General features: G+C 42.0%; 1 protein-coding gene across 4 annotated transcripts in view; it reads left to right on the top strand.

The window, feature by feature from the left end:
• abtb1 (ankyrin repeat and BTB (POZ) domain containing 1) overlaps positions 1 to 20439 on the top strand; it is a 60815-nt gene extending 40376 nt beyond the window's left edge. For all 4 annotated transcript variants that reach the window (XM_041191076.1, XM_041191077.1, XM_041191080.1 and 1 more), the window contains 6 exons: positions 1544 to 1660; positions 3694 to 3809; positions 8396 to 8494; positions 9723 to 9890; positions 13402 to 13602; positions 18355 to 20439. In XM_041191076.1, the coding sequence (XP_041047010.1) occupies positions 1544 to 1660; positions 3694 to 3809; positions 8396 to 8494; positions 9723 to 9890; positions 13402 to 13602; positions 18355 to 18561 (908 nt within the window). In that variant the 3' untranslated portion in view covers positions 18562 to 20439. The remainder of the gene's footprint in view (positions 1 to 1543; positions 1661 to 3693; positions 3810 to 8395; positions 8495 to 9722; positions 9891 to 13401; positions 13603 to 18354) is intronic.
• Positions 20440 to 20656: the final 217 nt, after the last annotated feature.

Raw genomic sequence — 20656 nt, 5'->3', positions numbered from 1 at the left:
CAGGGAAATGTGTTAAAGAATTACAAGAATTTGCTGCAAAAGCAGGCCAAATAGCTTGTTGTGTCTGTGCTAGGTCCCCTACCTGAACTATCTGCTCATGTCCCTTTTCCCCACATTATTTAGTATTTTTCCTCTTTTAGGTGTTTATCTCTCTTGCATGTTGTTACTTATTTGTCTAAGCCACCGTTAGTGCTTTTGTTGCCTTTCATTTCATTAACGCTGATGGATTATCCAAGGGTCTTTCTTCATTGTTGTACAGCCTGTTGATATTACATAGAATCATACAGCACAGGAGGAGGTAATTTGGCCCATTGTGCCAGTGTCAGCTTTTTGAAAGAGCATCCCAATTAGTTCCACACCCCTGCTCTTTTCCCTCCATAGCTGTGCAAATTTTTCCTATTTAAGTATTTACCTGATATGCCTTTTTTTTTTGGCAGTTTATAACGGAATCTGCTTCCATCACCCTTTCAGGCTGTGCATTCCATATTCATAAATTACTGCATAAACAGCTTCTCCCTACCTACTCCATCAAAGTCCTTTATAATTGTGAACAATTCTACTAAATTAAACCCTTAACATTCTTTGCTCTCAGGAGAATAATCCCAGCTTCTCTAGTCCCTCCATATAAGTGAAGTCTCTTATTCCTGTTACCATTCTGGTAAATCTTCTCTGCCCCCTCTCCAAAGCCTCGATGATTTTCCTAAAGCATGGTGCCCAAAGTTAGACACAACGGATTTAATGGATTAGATCTGGCTGAGATCTAATCAGTGGTTTATAAAGATTCACCATAACTTCCTTGCTTTTATACTCTACCCCTGTATTTATAAAGCCAAGAATTTCTCACGTTTGTTTTAACATCTTTATCACCCTGCCACCTTCAAAGATTTCGTATGTGAACTCCCAATTCTGTTACTGCACCTCCTTTAAAATTGTACCATTTACTTTATATTGCCTTTCACTTTTTCTTCCAAAATGCATAATTTCACACTTCCCACATTAAATTACATCTGCAGTATATCTGCCCATTTTACCAGTCTCTCTCTCTCTCCCCCCCCCCCCCCCCCCCCGCCCCCAGTCTGCTACTGTGCTCCTTTCTATTTACTAGATTTCCAAGCTTTGTGACATTTGCACGCTTTTAAATTGTGTCCCCATTCACAAGTTTAATTAATTGAATATGCGTTGGCAACACCAATCCCTGGGGGAACACCACTGTTTGATTCCATCTGGTCTGAAAAACAGCTGTTCGCCACTACCCTCAGCTTTTTGTGCCTCAGTCTGCCAATGTCTTACCCCTGCTGCCACACTTTCCAGTCCTATAGGCTTAGATTTTGCTAACAAGTGTATTATGTGACACTTTCTGAAAAACCCATTGAAAGTCCATGTACATGATGTTACCTAATTACCCCTCTGCTGTTTCATTAAAGAACTCAATCAAGTTTCTCCTTAGCAAGTCTGTGTTCATTGTCGTCTTTTCCCAAGTGACAGTGAACTTCCTTATAAGGAGAGATTTTACCAATTTTTATGATTATTTCTATTTCCGCAGGCCGCTTGGATATTGAAGTGGAAAATGTTGAAGATTTTAAAATCTTAGCGAAGCAGTGCAAGTTAGAAGAACTCATCAGTGAATTGGAAAGCAAATGCAAAAAAGTGTACGAGTTTGGTAAGTTGTTACAGCATTCTCACTTTCCTAACTTACCAAACCTTTTAAAAAGTAAAATTTTACGTTTTCTTTGACTATCCCTCGCTCTCCCCTTTGGAGCCTCCTGCGTGATCAAACCTAAAAAGAAAGATGCATTTCTCTAGCGCCTTTTACAACTTCAGGGTGTGCCAGAATGCTTCAGAGTCATTTATGTATTTTTGTCACTATTGTAATGGTGGGGAAATGCAGCACCCATTTTGTACACCGCAGAATCCTGTAAAACGCAATGGCCAGATTTCAGTGACCTAGGTTGGAAAATGCAGGTTGCGTGATAAATATTGACCCAGGCCGCCACAGAGACTTCCCCTGCTCTTCTGACCCAGGGTGCCTAAGTGACACAGAAAAAAAGTGAAGAATAATATCCTCTCAAGTCTACTCCAGACTCACAGCAATGTAGTTGACTCTTAAATGCCCTCTAAAATGGCCTAGCAAGCCACTCAGCTGTATCAAACCGCTAAAAACATAAGGAAAGAAACCGCAAACTCAGCCCCGTCGACTCTGCAAAGTCCCCCTAAGTAACATCTGGGGGCTTGTGCCAAAATTGGGAGAGCTGTCTCACAGACTAGTCAAGTAACACCCTGACATATTCATACTCATGGAATCATACTTTACAGACAATGTCCCAGACACCACCATCATCATCCTTGGGTATGTCCTCTCAATCGGCAGGACAGACCCAGCAGAGGTGGCGGTACAGTGGTATACAGTTGGGAGGGAGTTGCCCTGGGAGTCCTCAACATTGACTCCGGACCCTATGAAGTCTCAAGGCATCAGGTCAAACATGGTCAAGGAAACCTCCTGCTGATTACCACGTACCGCCCTCCCTCAGCTCCTCCATGTTGAACACCACTTGCAGAAAGCACTGAGGGTGGCAAGGGTGCAGAATGTAACCTGGGTGGGGGACTTCAATGCCAATCATCAAGAGTGGCTGGATAGCACCACTTCTGACCGAGCTGGCCGTGTCCTAAAAGATATAGCTGTGGCAGGTGGCGAGGGGAAAATGTACTTGACCTCATCCTCACCAACCTGCCTGCCACAGATGCATCGGCCCGTGACAGTTTTGATAGGAGTGACCACTGCACAGACGTTGTGGAGATGAAGTCCTATCTTCACATTGAGGATACCCTCCATCGTGTTATGTGGCACTACCACTGTGCTAAATGGGGTAGATTTCAAACGGATCTAGCAACTCGACTGGGCATCCATGAAGCGCTGTGGGCCATCAGCAGCTGCAGAATTGTACTCGAGCACAATCTGGAACCTCATGGCCTGGCATATTCCGTCTCTACCATTACCAGCAAGTCAGGGGATTAACCCTGGTTCAATGAAGAGTGCAGGAGGGCATGCCAGGAGCAGCATTAGGCATATCTAAAAATGAGGTGTCAACCTGGTGAAACTATAACACAGGACTACTTGCGTGCCAAACAGCATAAGCAGCAAGTGATAGAAAGAGCTAAGCGATCCCACAACCGATGGATCAGATCTAAGCTCTGTTTGATTGGCACCACATCCACAAACATTCACTCTCTCCGCTGCCGACGCACAGTAGCAGCAGTGTGTACCATCTACGAGATGCACTGCAGGAATTCACCAAGGCTCCTTAGACAGCACCTTCCAAAGCCACAATCACAGCCATGTGGAAGGACAAGGGCAGCAGACACATGGAAACACCATCGCCTGGAGGTTCCCCTCCAAGCCACTCACCATTCTTACTTGGAAATATATCGCTGTTCTTTCATTGCTGCTGAGTCAAAATCCTGGAACTCCCTAACAGCACTGTGGGTGTACCTACAGCACATGGACTGTAGCGGTTCAAGGAGACAGCTCACCAACATCACCTTCTCCAGGACAATTAGGGATGGGTAATAAGTGCTGGCCTAGCCAGCGACACTCACATCCCATGAATGAATACAAAAAAAATGATTATTGCTTTTGTTTTTGTATTTGGAAGTGGATAGGAAGTTGTTACATTTCCTGTTTTATTTTTAATGCAGTTTCTTCAAAGCCTGGAACCTGGGTGAAAGTTCTGACGTTGGAACCTGATGAAAACTGCAGGCTGCAGGATGATTTGGCCATACTCGCTGACTGTGCCCTGCCTGCTGAACTACGGGTAAGTTCTAATTTTTAATGATTTTAAGAAAACCAAAATTTACCAAGGACCTCAAAGTTTTTGGATTGGTTTCCCCTTGTGAAAGGCTAAGGTGAAAGGTAATAGTGATGTTCAAAAACAAGAAAATTTTTGATACAGCAAATAAGGAGAAACCCTTCCCAGTGGGGAGGTGATGAGAATTTTCTTTTTTACCCACATAGTTGTTAAGATCTGGATTGCTCTGATTCAAAGGGCGGCGGAAGCAGATTCAATAATAACTTTCAAAAGGGGAATTAGATATATGATTGGAAGAGGAGAATTTTGCATGGCTATGGGAAAAGGCAGAGGTGTGGAACTAATTAGATAGGTCGTTCACAGAGACCTGTTGAGCCGAGTGGCCTCTTTCTGTGCTGTATCATTCTATGATTGGTGAATCAATGATCCATGAATGCCATAGGAATGTATGAGTAATGATTACAATATGCACTGCAATGTTCTCAAAGGCAACTAGGGATGGGCAATAAATGCTGGCTCAGCCAGGGAAGCCCACATCCCGTGAATGAATGAGAAAAATATCTTAAACTACTAAAACAAACGAGCTTAATTTTACATTAAACGTCAACAATCTAAACACTTGCTTGCAATCACTCAGATTGTCACTTTCGTGTCTTCCCCCATCACTCTCCACCTTATTTCTTTCTTTACTTTAACTATAATTTGACTTTTTTTTCCTAACCGATATTGAAGACATAACTTGCATTTATATGGAACCTTCTATAACCTCAGGATCTCCCAAAGTGATTTTACAGCCAACAAATTACTTTTGAAGTGTAGTCATTGTTGTAATGTAAGGAAGTGCAGGAGCCAGTTTGCAAACAGCAAGATTCCACAAACAGGAATGAAGTAAATAACCAGATAATATGTTTTAGTGATATTGGTTAAGAGGTAAATATTGGCCCAGGGAGAACTCCTTTGCTCTACTTTGAATATGCTGTGGAATCTTTTACACCCACCTGAGAGGGCATATGTCGTCTCAGTTTGATGTGCCATCCAAAAAATCAGTGCCTCCTACAGTGCTGCTCTCCCTCAGTTCTGCAATGGGAGTGTCAGCCTAGGTTATTTGAGAGTTTGGTGTGGGACTTGAACCTACAGCCTTCTGACTCAGAGGCAAGAAAACTGCCATCTGAACCAAATATTTTCCACTGCGCCTGTTCTAATATTTTTAAGTCATTTTTTTCTCGTGGTCTGGGTGAATAATGTTGTCTTTAAGAGCTCAATCACATTTGTCCCACTCCAGGTGGTCATCTTGACCTTGGGTGCTTTTGTGCACTTTGTCTTCTCCAGTTCCTCTGTCAGCATTGCTTTTGATGTACATCCAACACAATTCTTCATCACTGTGAAAAGGACAACGTATATGCTGTTTAAATTTGAAAATCTTTCATTCACCTTTCTACCTTCAACCTTTCTGCTTTCATACTCCATTTTGGAGGTGAGAGCTACAATCAAAAAATCCCGAACGGGTTATTTGGTAAAGAAAACTCGGAGTTGAGGAGGGCAGGCATTAGATGCAACTGAGCTAGCACACCTGGGTAAATAACCTTGGCTGTGATTCACTAAAGTTGAGGACAAAGCAGCCCGCTTGACTTACCGATGCACAGTAGCAGCAGCAGCGTGTACCATCTACAAGATGCACTGCAGGAATTCACCAAGGCTCCTTAGACAGCACCTTCCAAACCCACGACCACTACCATCTAGAAGGACAAAGGTAGCAGATAGATGGGAAAACCACCCCCTGGAAATTCCCCTCCAAGTCACTCACCATCCTGGCTTGGAAATATATTGCAGTTCCTTCACTGTCGCTGGGTCAAAATCCTGTAACTCCCTCCCTAACAGCACTGTGGTGCACCTACACCACATGGACTGCAACGGTTCAAGAAGGCAGCTCACCATTGCCTTCTCAAGGGCAAATAAGGATGGGCAATAAATGCTGGCCTAGCCAGCGAAGTCCACATCCCATGAATGAATAAAAAAAAAAATCCACGACCTTCAACATTCACTTCCACCACCACCAACACAGTGGCAGCAGTATGTACCATCTATAAAATGCACTGCAGCAACTCACCAGGGCTCTTTCAACAGCGCTTTCCAAACTTAGACCCTTACCACCTAGAAGGACAAGGATAGTGAATGCCTGGGAACACCACCTCCTGCAAGTTCCCCTCACATCACTCACTACCCTGACTTGGAAAAATATTGTCATTCCTTCAGTTGCTAGGTGAAAATCCTGGAACTCCCTCTCTAACAGCACTCTGGGTGTGCCTACATCACATGGATTGCAGTGGTTCAAGAAGGTGGCTCACCACCTTGATTAGCAAGTGATTAGGAAGGTAAATGCAATGTTGGTATTTATTGCAAGAGGAATGGAATATAAAAGTGGGAAGTTTTACTGCAGCTGTGCAGGGCCTTGGTGAGACCACATCTGGGGCACTGTGTACCGTTTTGGTCTCCCTGTTTGAAAAAAGATATAATTGCTTTAGAAGCAGTTAGAGAAGGTTCACTCGACTCATTCCTGGGATGAAGGGCTTATTTTACGAAGAAAGGTTGAATAGATTGGGCCTACATACATTGGAGTTTAGAAGAATGAGAGATGATCATATGAAACATGAGATCTCAAGGGGACTGGATTGGGTGGATACTCGGAGGATGTTTCCTTTTGTGGGGAAGACTAGAACTCAGGGACACAGTTTAAGAATAAGTGGTCTCCCTTTTAAGACAGATGAGAATTTTTTTTCTCCCAGAGGCTTATTAGGGTATGGAATTCTCTTCCTCAGAAGGTATTGGAGGCCAGGCCTTTAAATACATTCAAGGCTGAGTTCGATAGATTTTTGTTAGACAAGAGAATCGATGGGGGACAGACAAGAAAGTGAAGCTGAGACCATAGCCAGATCAGCAATGATCTTATTGAATGGTGGAGCAGACTCAAAGGGCCGAATGGCCTATTCCTGCTCCTAAGTCCTTTGCTCCACTCTACTGTGTTCTGAAAGGCATTTAGGGGTGGACAATAAATGCTGGCCTAGCCAGCAGCACCCACATCCTGTGAATGAATACATTTTAAAAAAATTAGTTTTAAGAGCTGACTATGAATTATTTTGAGATTCTCTCCCTAATTTTCATCCTACATTTGTAACCAGTACTGGCAAGAAATTTGCAAATGGACCTAGAATGTTTCTATTTGTGCTTCCACACTTGTCTAGTTTAGAATCCTTGGAAAATTTGTTGAAGAATCCATAGTCCATTTCTGCTCTATAACTTTACTGACCTATATAGTTCATGCTAGCTCATTTATTATCGTACCACATATAAAAGATGCTTTAATTTAAAGCCTAAGATGTGGATATGTAAGTGATATCTTCATACATGTTTTTCTGCCCACTGAATGCATGTGTGTGGGTGGGTAGGTGGTAAGAGGTAGTTTAACATGTTCCAAGCAGTAGCTGTGATGTAAGAGCTCAGCTTTATTTGCTGTATCTTATGAAAAGCAGTTCGACATAGCAAGGCAGATTCTGCCAATCTCTTCACTCACCGCACGCCTGCTGCAATATTACATAAGATCAGGAAAGCTTGTGAAAAGGCCATTTCTGAGTGGATCCAAACAAATAACTTACACCAATCTCGTATTATAGTTCTGGGGTTCTTCAGGCTTTCCCATTTTACTGTATGCCTTGGTTTGCTAATTTAAAAATAATTATAACCTACAATTCATCGCTCCCTCCTTTTAAATTCTTTCTTCCTTATGATAGTGTTTGCGATTTGTGTAACCTTGTTTCCTTCTGTTCATTTCTCTCAACATAAAAAGAACATAAGAAATAGGAGCAGGAGTAGGCCATTCGGCCCCTCAAGCCTGCCCCGCTATTCAATAAGATCATGGCTGATCTGCATACTTTTGCTGGTTTGTCGCACAGCCCTAGCTTTCTGATGTGAAAGGGGTGCAATAATGGACTTGTAATGCAAGTGACCAAGGTTAATAATTCAGAGAATGTAAACTTAAATTCTACCATGGCAGAATTTTAATGCAGTTTTTAAAAAGCTTGAAATATAAACGACCAAGTGGTTGTCAGATTGTCGTAAAAGCTCAGCTGGTCCACTCATGCCCCTTTGGTGAAGGAAGCCTGCTGCCCTTGCCTAGTCTGGGCCTGTATGTGACTCCAGTCCCACAGCTTGTGTGGTTGACTCTTATCTGTCCTCTGCTGCAGCCTTGCAAGCAACTCCATTGTTTCCACTGAGCACACGGATTGCTGCAGTTTAACAAGGAGGCCCATGCTGCCTTCCTGAGGCAACTAGCAAAGGGCAATAAATGCCTACATCCCAGACATGAATGTTAAACAGTAGGTCCAGGCTTCTAGTTAGACCAAAGCATAAGTTTGACTGGGGTGGGGAGAGATGGGCGAAGAGTGGTGACAAGGCAAGGAGTGGTCTGAGAAGCCACCCTTGCAGAACGTATTGCGTCCTTTTTTAATACTGTGTTTGCCTGAAATAAAATGCAATTGCCTGTCTTTTTGCTTTTCTTGTAATAAAAGCGATCTTTTCTTTCTCTCTTTCTGTCCCAGGTTGGATTTGGTGAGCTGCCTTTTGACAGCACCGATAACTTTAGCAGTTACCCTGATCTGAGTTTCAGAGTAGAAGGCTACATCTTCCTGTGCCACAAGGTCTGTATGCTAAGCTGAAATTGCCTGTTAATAACAACAGTTTTTTAAAAAAAATCCATTGTTGCGGCTAGAATTTTTCTGACTTCTTTCTAAGAAGTCATTCAAAATTAATTTGGTGTTCGTCCGACATACCAATTTTGGCATGTGGTGTGGCACACTTAAAGGTAATTGCATGTACATTTCTGTGCCACGCTTTAAAAAGAAAAGTTTAAAGGAAGCTATGAGGTGATGTCATTCACGTGGGTTCACTGATCCTAGACAGCCTTGTATTTTCTGAAGTCACCCAGGAGCATATCAGGTAATGTGCTGTCTTCCGAGCTCCATTCAGGAGATTTGCTACAACACTGGGAGCTGGCATCAAGTATTCTCCTAGGTACACATGGAGCTGAGGAAAGATATTCAACACTCTGAAACAAACGATGAGAAATTCCATTATCATCTAGTCCAGAAGTTCTCAACCTTTGTGATTCGGTGGCCCTGCCTCTGGCGTTACAAAGGTTCCACAGAACCACCTATTTTCAGTGTTCTCAATCGCTACTCTCACCGCTGCTGTGGTGGTTGATGTTGCCCTGGCAGCACTGCTTCCTCTGCCAATATCTGACACAACAGCCAGAGGGTGAAGTCAGGGAGAGAAGTGCAGAGCAGGCTGGGCCCCTCGCCATGTTGGCTCAGCTTTAGCGAAGCATCAGAGAAAGAAGCTGGAGTAACATAGCAGTCGCTGGGTAGGAGGCAGCCTGGATCCAGCGAGTGCAGCCTTTGCACACGCTGTAGTGACAGGGACTGCTGCTCCTATTCCTCCTCCACCCACACCTCTCTTGCAGACCGCTTAAAATCTTGCAGTCCATCGATTTGAGAACACACATGTTCAACCCATAAATTGATTCCCTTGCCCAACAAGAATCTAAGGTTATTGGTGTTAGATGGGAATGTGGAAATCGAAACACAAGAAGATCAGCCATGATCTTATTGAATGACGGAGCAGGCTCGAGGGGCCGAATGGTCTACTCCTGTTCCTATTTCTTATGTTCTTAGGTTCTCATGCACTGTTTTCCCCAATAACCTCCAATACTATGGGGAGAGAGCAAGGCAGTGGGAATAGTTTTAGATTCCTCTAGCAAAGAGCAGGTACAGATGTGATGGGATGAATTACCTCTTTTTGTGCTGTAAACACTGAGCGGTCCTGTGGTTGTGTGAGGTTGTTGTTGGTAACTTGTTTTTGTGCTTGCAGGCGTTTTTTTGCAGTCGTAGTGATTATTTCAGAGCATTGCTGCAGGATCATTTCTCTGAAAGTGAGGAACTTCAGAGTCAGCCCAGTATCCCCATGGTGACACTCCACAACATGACAGAGGACATCTTCATCAGAGTCCTTTACTATATCTACAGTGATGATACTGAGGTATGAATGGGTAAAGCAATCAGCAGCATGTTTTCTGGAGTTGAGGGGCAAGGACAAGACCAATGTCTCTAAGATTGTTGGAAAACAGCTGAAGATGAGGTAAACAAGGAATGCTTTTGCAAAATATTTTAGAACGTCCCCTTGAATTATAAAAGAATTTGCTGAGCAGTTTGAGAGATTTTCCCAGACGGTGAAATAAATGTTTTTTCATAATTAAATTACCTTAAATTTTCCTTATCTGGTGCAGGTGAATAGTAATTAAATTAATTCCCCTGATGTGCCATACTTACAAACACACATTTATTTATTTATTTATTTAAGATTAGGGCACACCTGTTCACCATTTGTTTAAGTTTGGGTTTTCATAGTGAAAATCAAGATATGTACAAAAAGAATAAAACCAACTGAATTGTGTCTTTCTTTCTTTCTTTGCAGTCACTTTGTGTGACCAAAAGTTTCTGAGTAATTGTACAAAACTCATTATACACATTTGGAAGGTGGTTTTGAATATTGGCAGTATTTCCAGAGCTTGTCCATACGAACCATTGCTGATTTTGTTTTGAATTCAGACATAACCAAACAGCGTTGGATAGTTCTTCACAAACACGATGGACCGAATAACCTTTCTCAGCCCAGTAAGATCCTATGAAAGCAACATATCTGGTGTAAACATTTAGAATATATTGCAAAAAACACCACTGTTGAAAGAAGGGATTGGGGAAGAGAGGATAAGCATTTACTGGTGGTGGTAGCGGCTGAGAACAGCAAGTTTAACATATCAATTGCCCTTTGTAAAAATATTAAATGGAGCTGTGGTACTGGAGCTACTATACAGGAATATTCTAAAAGCATTTCTAATTCAGAAAATGCTATTGTAAAGATGTTGAATTTTTTTTGTCAATTTTATATTCTAACACCATTATTGAGGAAGTAATGCACGTACAGAGCTGGATGTGGAGTGAAGCTTGTCCTTAAATCTGAGCTCTGTGGCACAGGCACCGACTGGTATGAAGCAAGTGGTGCAAATGGATTGGCAAATTGGAAGCAGTTTTGACTGTTCAGCTTGGCTTAGTTGCTGCCACTTTGTCTGCTAGACAGAAGGTTGTCGTTAGAAGTCCAGCTCCAGGATTTCAGAAAATAATCCAGGGTGAGTCTCTAGTGCCATCTTTTGGATGAGGTTTTAGACCGAATCACCACCTGGCTGCTCAGGTGAAAGTGAAAGATCCCACCATGACATCCTGACCAACATTCCTCCCTCAGTTTGCATCATCAAAACCAAACTAACTAGCCATCCATTAATTTGCTCTTTGTGAGACCTTGCTGTGCATAAGTTTGGCTGCAATGGTTGCTTACGTAAGAGTAAATATGCTTCATGGTAACCCAATGAGAAGTCCTGAGGATGTGGGAGGTGCTGTATAAAGATTTTGTTTTTCTCGTACTTAGAGAGCAATTGATCATTCGCTGTTCTCAGAATTTGCAACAGTTAAAGCAACGCTATTATTAAAAGATCTTCTCTCAATTTGAGCCTGGTTTGGGAATGTCATAATGGCTGCATTGTAGAAAATAGCCATTCAATAGGAGCAGAACACAGGCATAAACCAGTGAGATGGGAAGAAAATAGACAGGTTCAATGTTCCTCATTTACACAGGTACAACTGACTTTACTTTTCCAAAAAAATGGAATTATAGTGCTTTCACCGTGTAGGATTTGAATTTGCCACTAGGTAGCAGTAATGATTTGTGAATTTTGAAAGCAGATTGCAAAGACTCCCAAGTCAGCGTTCAAGTTGACTAACTAGAATGTATTGCCTGACTTATGAGAGTTCTCATTTAATGACAGTGTCAACCACCCAAAAGAAACTGTTATCGCTGTAGAAAATGCTTCATATTAGTTTACAGCGGCAGCATAAAAGCAGGAATTAAATGTAGACCACAGAATGTCCAATCTCTGATACACAGATCCCAGCTTGAAAGCCTACACTGTAACGTGTTATAGGAAAAAGAGGAGTCCATCAACCCATTTGTTCCGCCATTTAGTTAGATCATGGCCGATCTATACCTCCATTCTATTTTCCCACCTTTGCTCCAAATCCCTTGATACCCTTATCTAATTAAAATCTTAGCGATCTCCAATTGACCCCTATCATCATTTGGGGAAGAGAGAATTCCAGTACTCTTTGTGAGGTGGGGTTAAATGTTTTTCCTGATTTTACATTTCTTTTTTGTTCACGGGCGGGTGTCGCTTGCTAGGCCAGCGTTTATTGTCCCATTCATAATTTCCCTTGAGAAGGTGGTGGGGAGCAGCCTTTTTGAACCGCTGCAGTCCATGAGGTGTAGGAAAACCCATAGTGCTCTTAAGGAGAGTCCCAGGAATTTGACCCAGTGACAGTGAAGGACACCTCTATTGATTGATTTCATAGCACCTTCTGCAGCTGTAGGGCAGTACTAATGAAACCCCGGAGGTAGATCTGCAGGTTATCTGCTTAGCTGGGGAAGGTGAGCGCTTGAGGCTGTAGTCAATACGGTGGCGTGCAGAGTAAGTAAAACCAATAATTTTTGGGTGAGGGAATTATATTGCTTGTACTACTCCCAAAAAACACATCACTCATTCTACTCCTTTTTTTCGGCGTGGCTGCTGGAGGGACTTTGGCCAGCACAACATATCACAATGACCACACTAATTCTGTCAGTAATTCTAGGAGGCAGTTGAGAGTGATGGACCATACAAGGTGACCCAAGCCCTTGGAGGACAGCTCTCTTACCAAGATGCAAACAAGTGCATCTTTCTAAAAAAGGATTTTTCAGGCTGCGGGCTTCTTAGTAAAATCAAATGTGTTGCCTCTGTTTAGTTACCCTGAGAAGGTGTGATAGGGGTTGCTTTTACAACTAAAGAAGATAAGTCAACCACTTTTTGGCAATCCAGCTTTCATGATTTTTCCCGGCTAGCTCAAAAATCACTTGGATTTACTAAATTCGGTTTTTCAGTGCTCAACAAATGGAATATAAAGTGTGACTTCTGGTCTTCTAGTGCTTATGACTTCTGTTCTTCAGGTCTAGGGCCATAGCTTCTACACTATCATACACCTACTAAACCAGAAGATGCATTCCCTTCCCCCTAGTGACGTAAAGCCCTCCATGCAACAAAGGTCAGTAAAATTTCAGTGAGATGTGTTAACAGTAGGTAATAAAAGGACGTTTCATGGACCGTGAGAGATGGAGGGCAGTCTGGAGACCCTTTCCTTGGAGCATGAGCTACTCAAAAGACTTGGTAAACATTCCCAGACTATCACCCAGGGCAGAATGGATCTGTAAACTAGAGAGAATGACCACCTGGGCAAAGTACTATTGAACTAACATCATCTGTGGAGCAGTACTCCAGTAGGAAGTTTAAACCTTCATGATAGGAGGAGGAGAGGAGAGAAAAGAGCAAGCAAAAGACAATTAAAAAAGTAATTTAGTTACAGATCCTTGACTAGAGTAAAACGGCCTTTTTATTTTCTCCTGCTTACAGTTATCCCCAGAAAACGTATATGAGGTTCTGTGTGTGGCTGACATGTATCTACTGCCAGGCTTGAAGAGGCTATGTGGAAAGACCTTTGCAACGATGCTGACCGAAGACAACGTAGTCAACATTTGGAAGACAGCAAAGCTTTTCAGGCTTTCCCGACTTGAGGACCAGTGCACGGAATATATGGCTAAAATCATAGAAAAGGTGATTTTTTTTTTTGGGAATTGATGATGTGACAGGTGGGGCTTTTAACTTTAGGTGTTCCCAGGAGGGGCCAGCACCTGACTCGTTGATATAAGCTAATCAGAGTTTCCTTATTCTTTCATGGGATGTGGGTGTCGCTGACGAGGCCAGCATTTGTTGCCCACCCCTAATTGTCCTTGAACTGAGTGCCTTGCTAGGTCATTTCAGAGGGCAGTTAAGAGTCAACCATATTGCTGTGGGTCTGGAGTCAGATGTAGGCCACGCTGGGTAAGGATGGTAGATTTCCTTTCTAAAGGACATTAGTGAATCAGATGGGTTTTTACAACAATCTGTGATAGTTTCATGGTCAGCATTACTGAGACTAGTTTCCAGCTTTATTAAATGAATTCAAATTCCACCAGCTGCTGTGGCTGGATTTGAACCCATGTCCCCAGAGCATTAAGATAAAAGCAAAACACTGCGTATGCTGGATGCTCTGAAGAAGTCATATGGACTTGAAACATTTACTTTGTTTCTCTCTCCACAGATGCTACCAGACCTGCGGAGTTTTTCCAGCATTTTCTGTTTTTATTCCCCAGAACATTAGCCTGGGTTTCTGGATTACTAGTCCAGTGACATTACCACTACACCACTGTCTCCCCTCAAAAGTGACCTACACTGAAGGGTTCATTGGAAGCAAACATGGGACATGAAGGGGCAAGTGGGCTGACATTGGAAGAATTCATAATGTTTAGTAGCTCAAAGCTCAACAATACATGATCAGAAAAAAAAACTGGTTCTAAACTAAACTTTGTTTAAATCCCAAACCAATGTTTTTCTTTTATGTATAAGATTGAAGTATAATGTTCTGGACAGACTGCAACTTTACTGGATGACCAGAACAGCATACTGTTCTGATCACCTAATCATGTGAAGCATTTTGTTGCTCGAGAGTGGCAAATCCTCAAGCTGGTTCTGAGTGTTGGAGGATTTAGTTGTGAGAACAGGTTAAGTAAGTTATGCTTATTTTGTTTTGCATGAAATAACTTCAAGATGACCTTGGCTGAAGCTTATTAAAGCAATTAATCAAATTGCTGCCTGCAAATTGTTCACTGGTGAACGGTTGAAATGCTCAGGGGCACAAGTAAAATATTGGGATGTTAGGAGTGAGAAAATGGGGTCAGGCAGAACTTTTCACCCAAAGGATAATACATTTGTGGAAAAATTAACAAGGAAAGGGCATTAAAGTATAACTAGGTTCAAGAGAGAAATTAAATGCTCATAAAGAGAGAAATTGTCAAAAGTATATGGGCTTGTTGGGATCAAATAGGCTTTTCGTGCTCTTCCTGTGTAAGTTCTTAATCTTGATGGTGTTGGCCCTTCTACTTGAATCACTGCGTTGCTGTGCCAATTGTAATTTCATGACAGCATTGGGTAGGTAATTCCAAGATATTGACCCAGCAACCCTGCAGGAATGATGATCTATGTCCGGCTCAGGATAGTGTGTGACTTGGTGAGGATGGACTCAGGATTTTGATTTATTTATTCAGTTGTGGATCTTACGTTATCACCGAACCAATTGTTTTGCTGAATATTGTTTTGCTGCTTGGTCTGGGAAGATGTTGATTAAGATTTCTATATTGTCAAGAGTTTTCATTAGGAGCGTTAATTAAATTAATTAATGATGTAGTAATATTCTAATTAGATTAGTGACAGTGAAGAAGAAGGGAGAAAAGCTGTGTTAATTAGTTTGGTAGTCTAGTAAGGAAAGTCACGAGATGCATCCAAATGAAGAAAACCACTCAGTACATTTGGTCTCATTCATCCAAATTCCCCACCTTACCCATGAAAGAATCTAACTCTGGGTCTGGTGTCCTGGTCTCAGCTACCCTTCTGGTTCAATCTATTATTTGCCCCCTATGCATGTCATAAATTTGCCCTTCCTAGTTGTGAACCTGTGCCCTCTTAGTCTACTGTTCTGGTACATTCAAATATGTTGCATGTATACTTTCTCTGCCCTATCTTACTTCTGAGATCTCTCTTCGAGGCTCAAGCCAGTTTTAGTGACTTAATTGCTACCCAAGCTGATGAGAGCTAAATTGGCATGGACCATCAAAACCTTGGACTCCCATGAACTGTGTGACTCAGTGCTATGCTAAGTGGTGTCTTTACCCATTTAATCATTCTTTAAGAAGCTGGGAATGTGAGTTTGTGGTCACAATTTCCTCCGCCTACCCTCTCATTCCACCCCCCAACCCCCAAATATGGAGCCTTCCCAAACTTTACACGGCTTTTTATTGGAGGAAAATACATTCTTAAGCTGCATTGACTGGTCAGTGAAAGAGTAGTATTGGCTGAGGCATAGGAAGAGCTTGTTTGCCTTCTCAAAGTAGTCCTGAACCAAAAAAATGTCATTTGGCTCATAAAACCCCATGCCTTCCACAATCCATGCATGAATCATGCCCCGTCACACAAGAACTCAACAGGTACAAGAACTCAACAGGTATTGATTTAATTCCATTTTAAAGTAGCTAGCTGACTTATAATGAGCTTCTTTGTCTTGTAGTCTGTTCCATTCATGCATTTCTAGCCCTGTGCTGTTGTTTATTGATTGCGATTTTATTGCTGTAAGGGCCCCAAACCAAACATTTACCTGGTACTATCACAAGGCAAAATATATTACTGTCCATTTATGCAGCAAAAGGACAGATATTCTTCCAATGTCTAATTTTGCTTGAGGGTTATGAATTTTGCAGTTGTCTCTTTGCTTTTTGTGCTTTCTGTCCTACCTAAAATAGCTTGTTTATTATACTTCTCATTACAAGGCCTGTGACTCTTGAGAAACTGAGGCTAGTTACAGTGACTGAGTTATTGTATGTTAAGACCTCATTATGTTCTGGCACAGCATCAGGCAGTTAGTTAACTGAGTAGGTATATTACGCTTAGCACTAATGCTGCATTTGGAAAGTATTTCAATTATTAAGAGTTCACATGTTAGTGTAATGTTTAAAAATTATTTAATGACAGGCCATGCTAAGAAAATACAATTAACATTATTTTAAAATGAAAAAAATCTTTATTTGAGGACTACTTCTGTAGTGGAAATGTTTTGTTCCCCCCTGCGTACTGTGCAGTTACTTGTGTAACCCCCATCAACCTTTCAATCCGATTATCTGCCAAATAGATTTATAGTAAATCTCCAGTTGTGCCTCACAGAACTGAAACTGTTAAGCGTTTGGATTCAAAATGTACCTTCACACTTAAAGACCTATATTTATAAAGCACTGTTTGTGACCTCTAAGTTCCTAAGTGCCTTACAGCCAATCAGAGCTAGGCCATTCAGGAGTGAAATGGGAAACGTTGAATCTCACAAAATGTAGGGAATATCTGGAACTCCTTCCCTTCTAAAAGATGCAATTGGAATTTTAAAGACTGAGATGGACAAGATTTTTTTTTTAATCTGAGACATTCATCAGAAGTCACTCACCTGGTGGTCTTTGAGCAGCAGCACAGGATCTTTCGCATCCACCTGTGAGAGCAGATGGGGCCTCAGTTTAATACCTCGTCCGAAAGATAGCACCTCAAATGGTGCAGCACTTGCTCCATGTTACACGGAAATGTCAGCCTGGTTTATGTGCTCAAGGGTAGAATTTTCCCCCTGATTGGGGGGGGGACCCGATTGGCACCCCAGATTGGGTCCGCACCACCATTTTACATGAGCGGGCAAATTTAGGCCCGCCCAGCGTGATGCACGCCCGGAAGTGCTGAGTGCACCTTCTGCGGGCAGTGGGGAGAGCGTTTCCTGAGTCGAGGCCTGCGCTCTTGAGGCACAGAGCTGCCTCAGGGAGATTAGTTTAAGTTCCAAAAATTTTAATGAGGAAAAGAAATTTTAAGATGTGTTCCCTCATGTGACAGTGTCACATGAGTTGGGGCATGTCAATGACCTTTAATGAAAAGACTTAATTTATAAATCTTTCATGAAACCTCATCAAGCCCGTGGGTGAGGTTCCATGAAAAATGTGAAGGCTGCATGGGCTCCTCGCCTGCCCACCAACCTTAAGGTTGGACAGGCAGCTTTCTAAATAGGCTTAATTGGTTCATTAATGGTCTTAACAGGCCTTTGAAGGCTGCGTGCCCTCCGAACTGAAAATCTAAATGATGTTCGATGGCGTCACCCCATGTCATTTTACGCCTCGGTGAGCGGGCCCCGCCCCAACTTGCCGAGCTGAAGATTCAGCCCCAAGTCTCTGGAGTGGGGCTTGAGCTTGGCAATGAGGGTGCACTGAGCCAAGGGGGAAGGATAGAATTTGGCTCAACTGTGAAGGAAGGGGGAAGAAAATTTTCAAATATGCCAATTTACTAAGGCATGTGTTAGTTGTTTATTGCTTTTGGTTGGCAGTTCATTATTCTGCCATTCACACCTCCTCTAGACCCATCTTTTGATTCTTTCCTATTGCTACTCCCTTTGGCTTTGCCTCACCAACTCTTTTGTCATTTAATGTCCCCATCTGCTGCCCCATCACCTACTGTCCATTTTATTCTTTTTCCACCCTCCACAATTTCATCGACTTTACATTTCTAACTTTTCCCAGTTTTGATGCTCAAGGTCACTGGACCTGAAACATTAACATTCTCTCTCTCTCTCTCTCTCTCTCTCTCCCCCTTTCTCCACAGATGCAGCCAGACCTGCTGAGTACTTCCAGCATTTCTGTTCTTAATTAAGAAAATTTGCATTTGTTTCAACCGCATTTTGTTTTGTTCATCCTGTTGTAGCTTGTGGAGTCGGAAGAGTTTGCTGAAGTGGTAAAAGAGGATGCTGCAGGTGTCGAGTCCCGACAGGAAACTGACTCCATCCCCCTTGTGGACGATATACGTTTCCATGTCACCAGCAACGTGCAGACTTATAGTGCCATCGAGGAGGCTAACCAGAAACTGAAAGCTCTGGAAGAACTCTTGGCTAGATTGGAACTCGAGTGTTAAGAGAATAATTGCTTTTCCATTGTGACTAGCTACATAGATCATGTTGGAGAGCAGCACTGAGAAGAATGAGCCTTTGCTCAGGCAATATGGTTCATTTGTTGTAAACTTGACTACATCTTAATGCAATAAGAATCAAGGACATTCGGAGACAGTGTCCCATTTTGTTGGCCTGCATTAAATGGAAATTTAAAGCAATAAGATGGAGTTCATGCAAATGTTCTCCATCCTTCTGACATAGTACTTATTCCTTTGTGGTTCTCATTCTGCCCACTTCAGTAGATGTGTCCATTTGGGCAATTTGTGATATCCAGGCTTCAGTTGGCCACAGACACCACAGAAACCACAATGAACTGAAAGAAACCCTCAGAAACAATGCTAAACTGTCACCAAATGTTGGAAAAATAATTCCTGGCATTGTGAAACTAGAATCTTAACTGTAGTTGGAATAGAGAATACTGAGTATTCACATCTTATCGTGGTCCCACACCCGAAATGTTTTATTTTTTGTTTACTTCAGTCTGACTGAGTTTGCAACAATTTTTGGTTTTTAAGTTCCAGCTCCAGTCCTCTGCAGTTTTTGTTTTTACTCCTGTGAAAGTGTTGTACCAATCTGGCCAAGTATATTTGCTTGGCCAACCAAGGGGGTTGCAGGACTTTTGGCAAATGGAGACATCCTGGGAAAGCTGAGTCTCTACTGTCGGGATTTATACCTAACAGCTAATTTTTGGTGGTGTCATGTATTACATGGGACCCATGTGTCTGGAGTCAGTGATGTTCCTATAGGTTAAAAATGCCTAAAGAAATAGATAGCCTTGATTAGCCCTTATGCTCTGACTAATAAGGACTAAACAGTTTTCTAAGAATAATGCTATGTCCTCTCTGTGAATTTACTTTTGAACCCATACCCATTTAGTATAATTGCTTGATAAATGATAATGATGCTTTGATCAGTTTCTTTGCTGCCATTTACATAGGGCCATGAGTAGGCCATTTGGCCCATTGAGCCTGCTCTGCCAGTTTGTTAGTCATGGCATCTCTTCTTTTTAATCCTAATTCTTGTCTCTTCTACTATACTTCTTAATACTCTAGCTTTTCAAGTAAGCATCTGCCTCCCTTTTCAATGCATCAACTGACTTTCATTTCCAGATTACGGGCGATAGAGCTTCCCACATTCTCACCACACCTTTGCATGAAGAGCCTTTTCTGGATCTGTGCTGTAAAAAAAATTGATGGGAAGGTGGATGTGAAAGTAACTTTGGGTAGCTCCTTCCCGTGCCCTCCCTGCCCTACCGTGATGGCGCTGACTTCTAGGGTACCAGCCTAAGCAAGCTTACAAAATGTGAGACTGTTTCTTTTAAAAGAAAATTGAAATTTAGAACTTATTGCAGTGCAGTTTAGTTTTTTGTTTATCCTTCACAAAATGTGAATTCATACTTAAAACCAGAGTTTGAATGCTTTAAGATGGTTATTTGTTATTACAGAACAGCTACAGAGAATATCACTTTTTTATCTCTTATTTAATGTGTATGTATGTATGCATATATATGTTTTATATATATTATATGCATATAAAATTATATGTGGCCCATCTTCTAGCAGCAGATGCAGTTGGAGCTGCTGAAAATATTAGAATGGTTCCTTTGATATAGATAACAGATTATGTATCAGGGCGTTTGTTGCATTTTTCTCATTTAATTATTCAACACTTCCTTCAGGTTCACTTCAACGCAGACTTGTCGCATATGTGGTAGAATTCAAGCAATGAAATTCAGATAAGCCAAGGTGTCTTCACATTTAAAATGTAGTGTGATCTGCTCTCCATGCAAATGAATGTTATAAGTTCAGTTATTTATAAATCACAATATGTTGTTACCAGCATGAACTGTGAAGTATGTGTTCCTGGATGGAGAAACTGCTTTCCTCATTAGGAGGCTATGGTGATCATCTGATGGAATGTGAAGGGACTGAGTGATATAATGGCGTCTGCTTCACTCCAGACCAGTGGGGTCTGCTGGCTGTTAATTGGCTTGTGTAAAATGGGTCCGGGGCCAAATTGGGTAGTCTAATCCATGAAGTTCCTGGTGGGCGCTTTGGG

The sequence above is a fragment of the Carcharodon carcharias genome, chromosome 7 (genome assembly GCF_017639515.1).
Source record: "Carcharodon carcharias isolate sCarCar2 chromosome 7, sCarCar2.pri, whole genome shotgun sequence".
NCBI lineage: Eukaryota > Metazoa > Chordata > Chondrichthyes > Lamniformes > Lamnidae > Carcharodon > Carcharodon carcharias.
The sequence above is the reverse complement of the archived record's forward strand: the minus strand, read 5'-3'. Positions and strand labels throughout refer to the sequence as shown.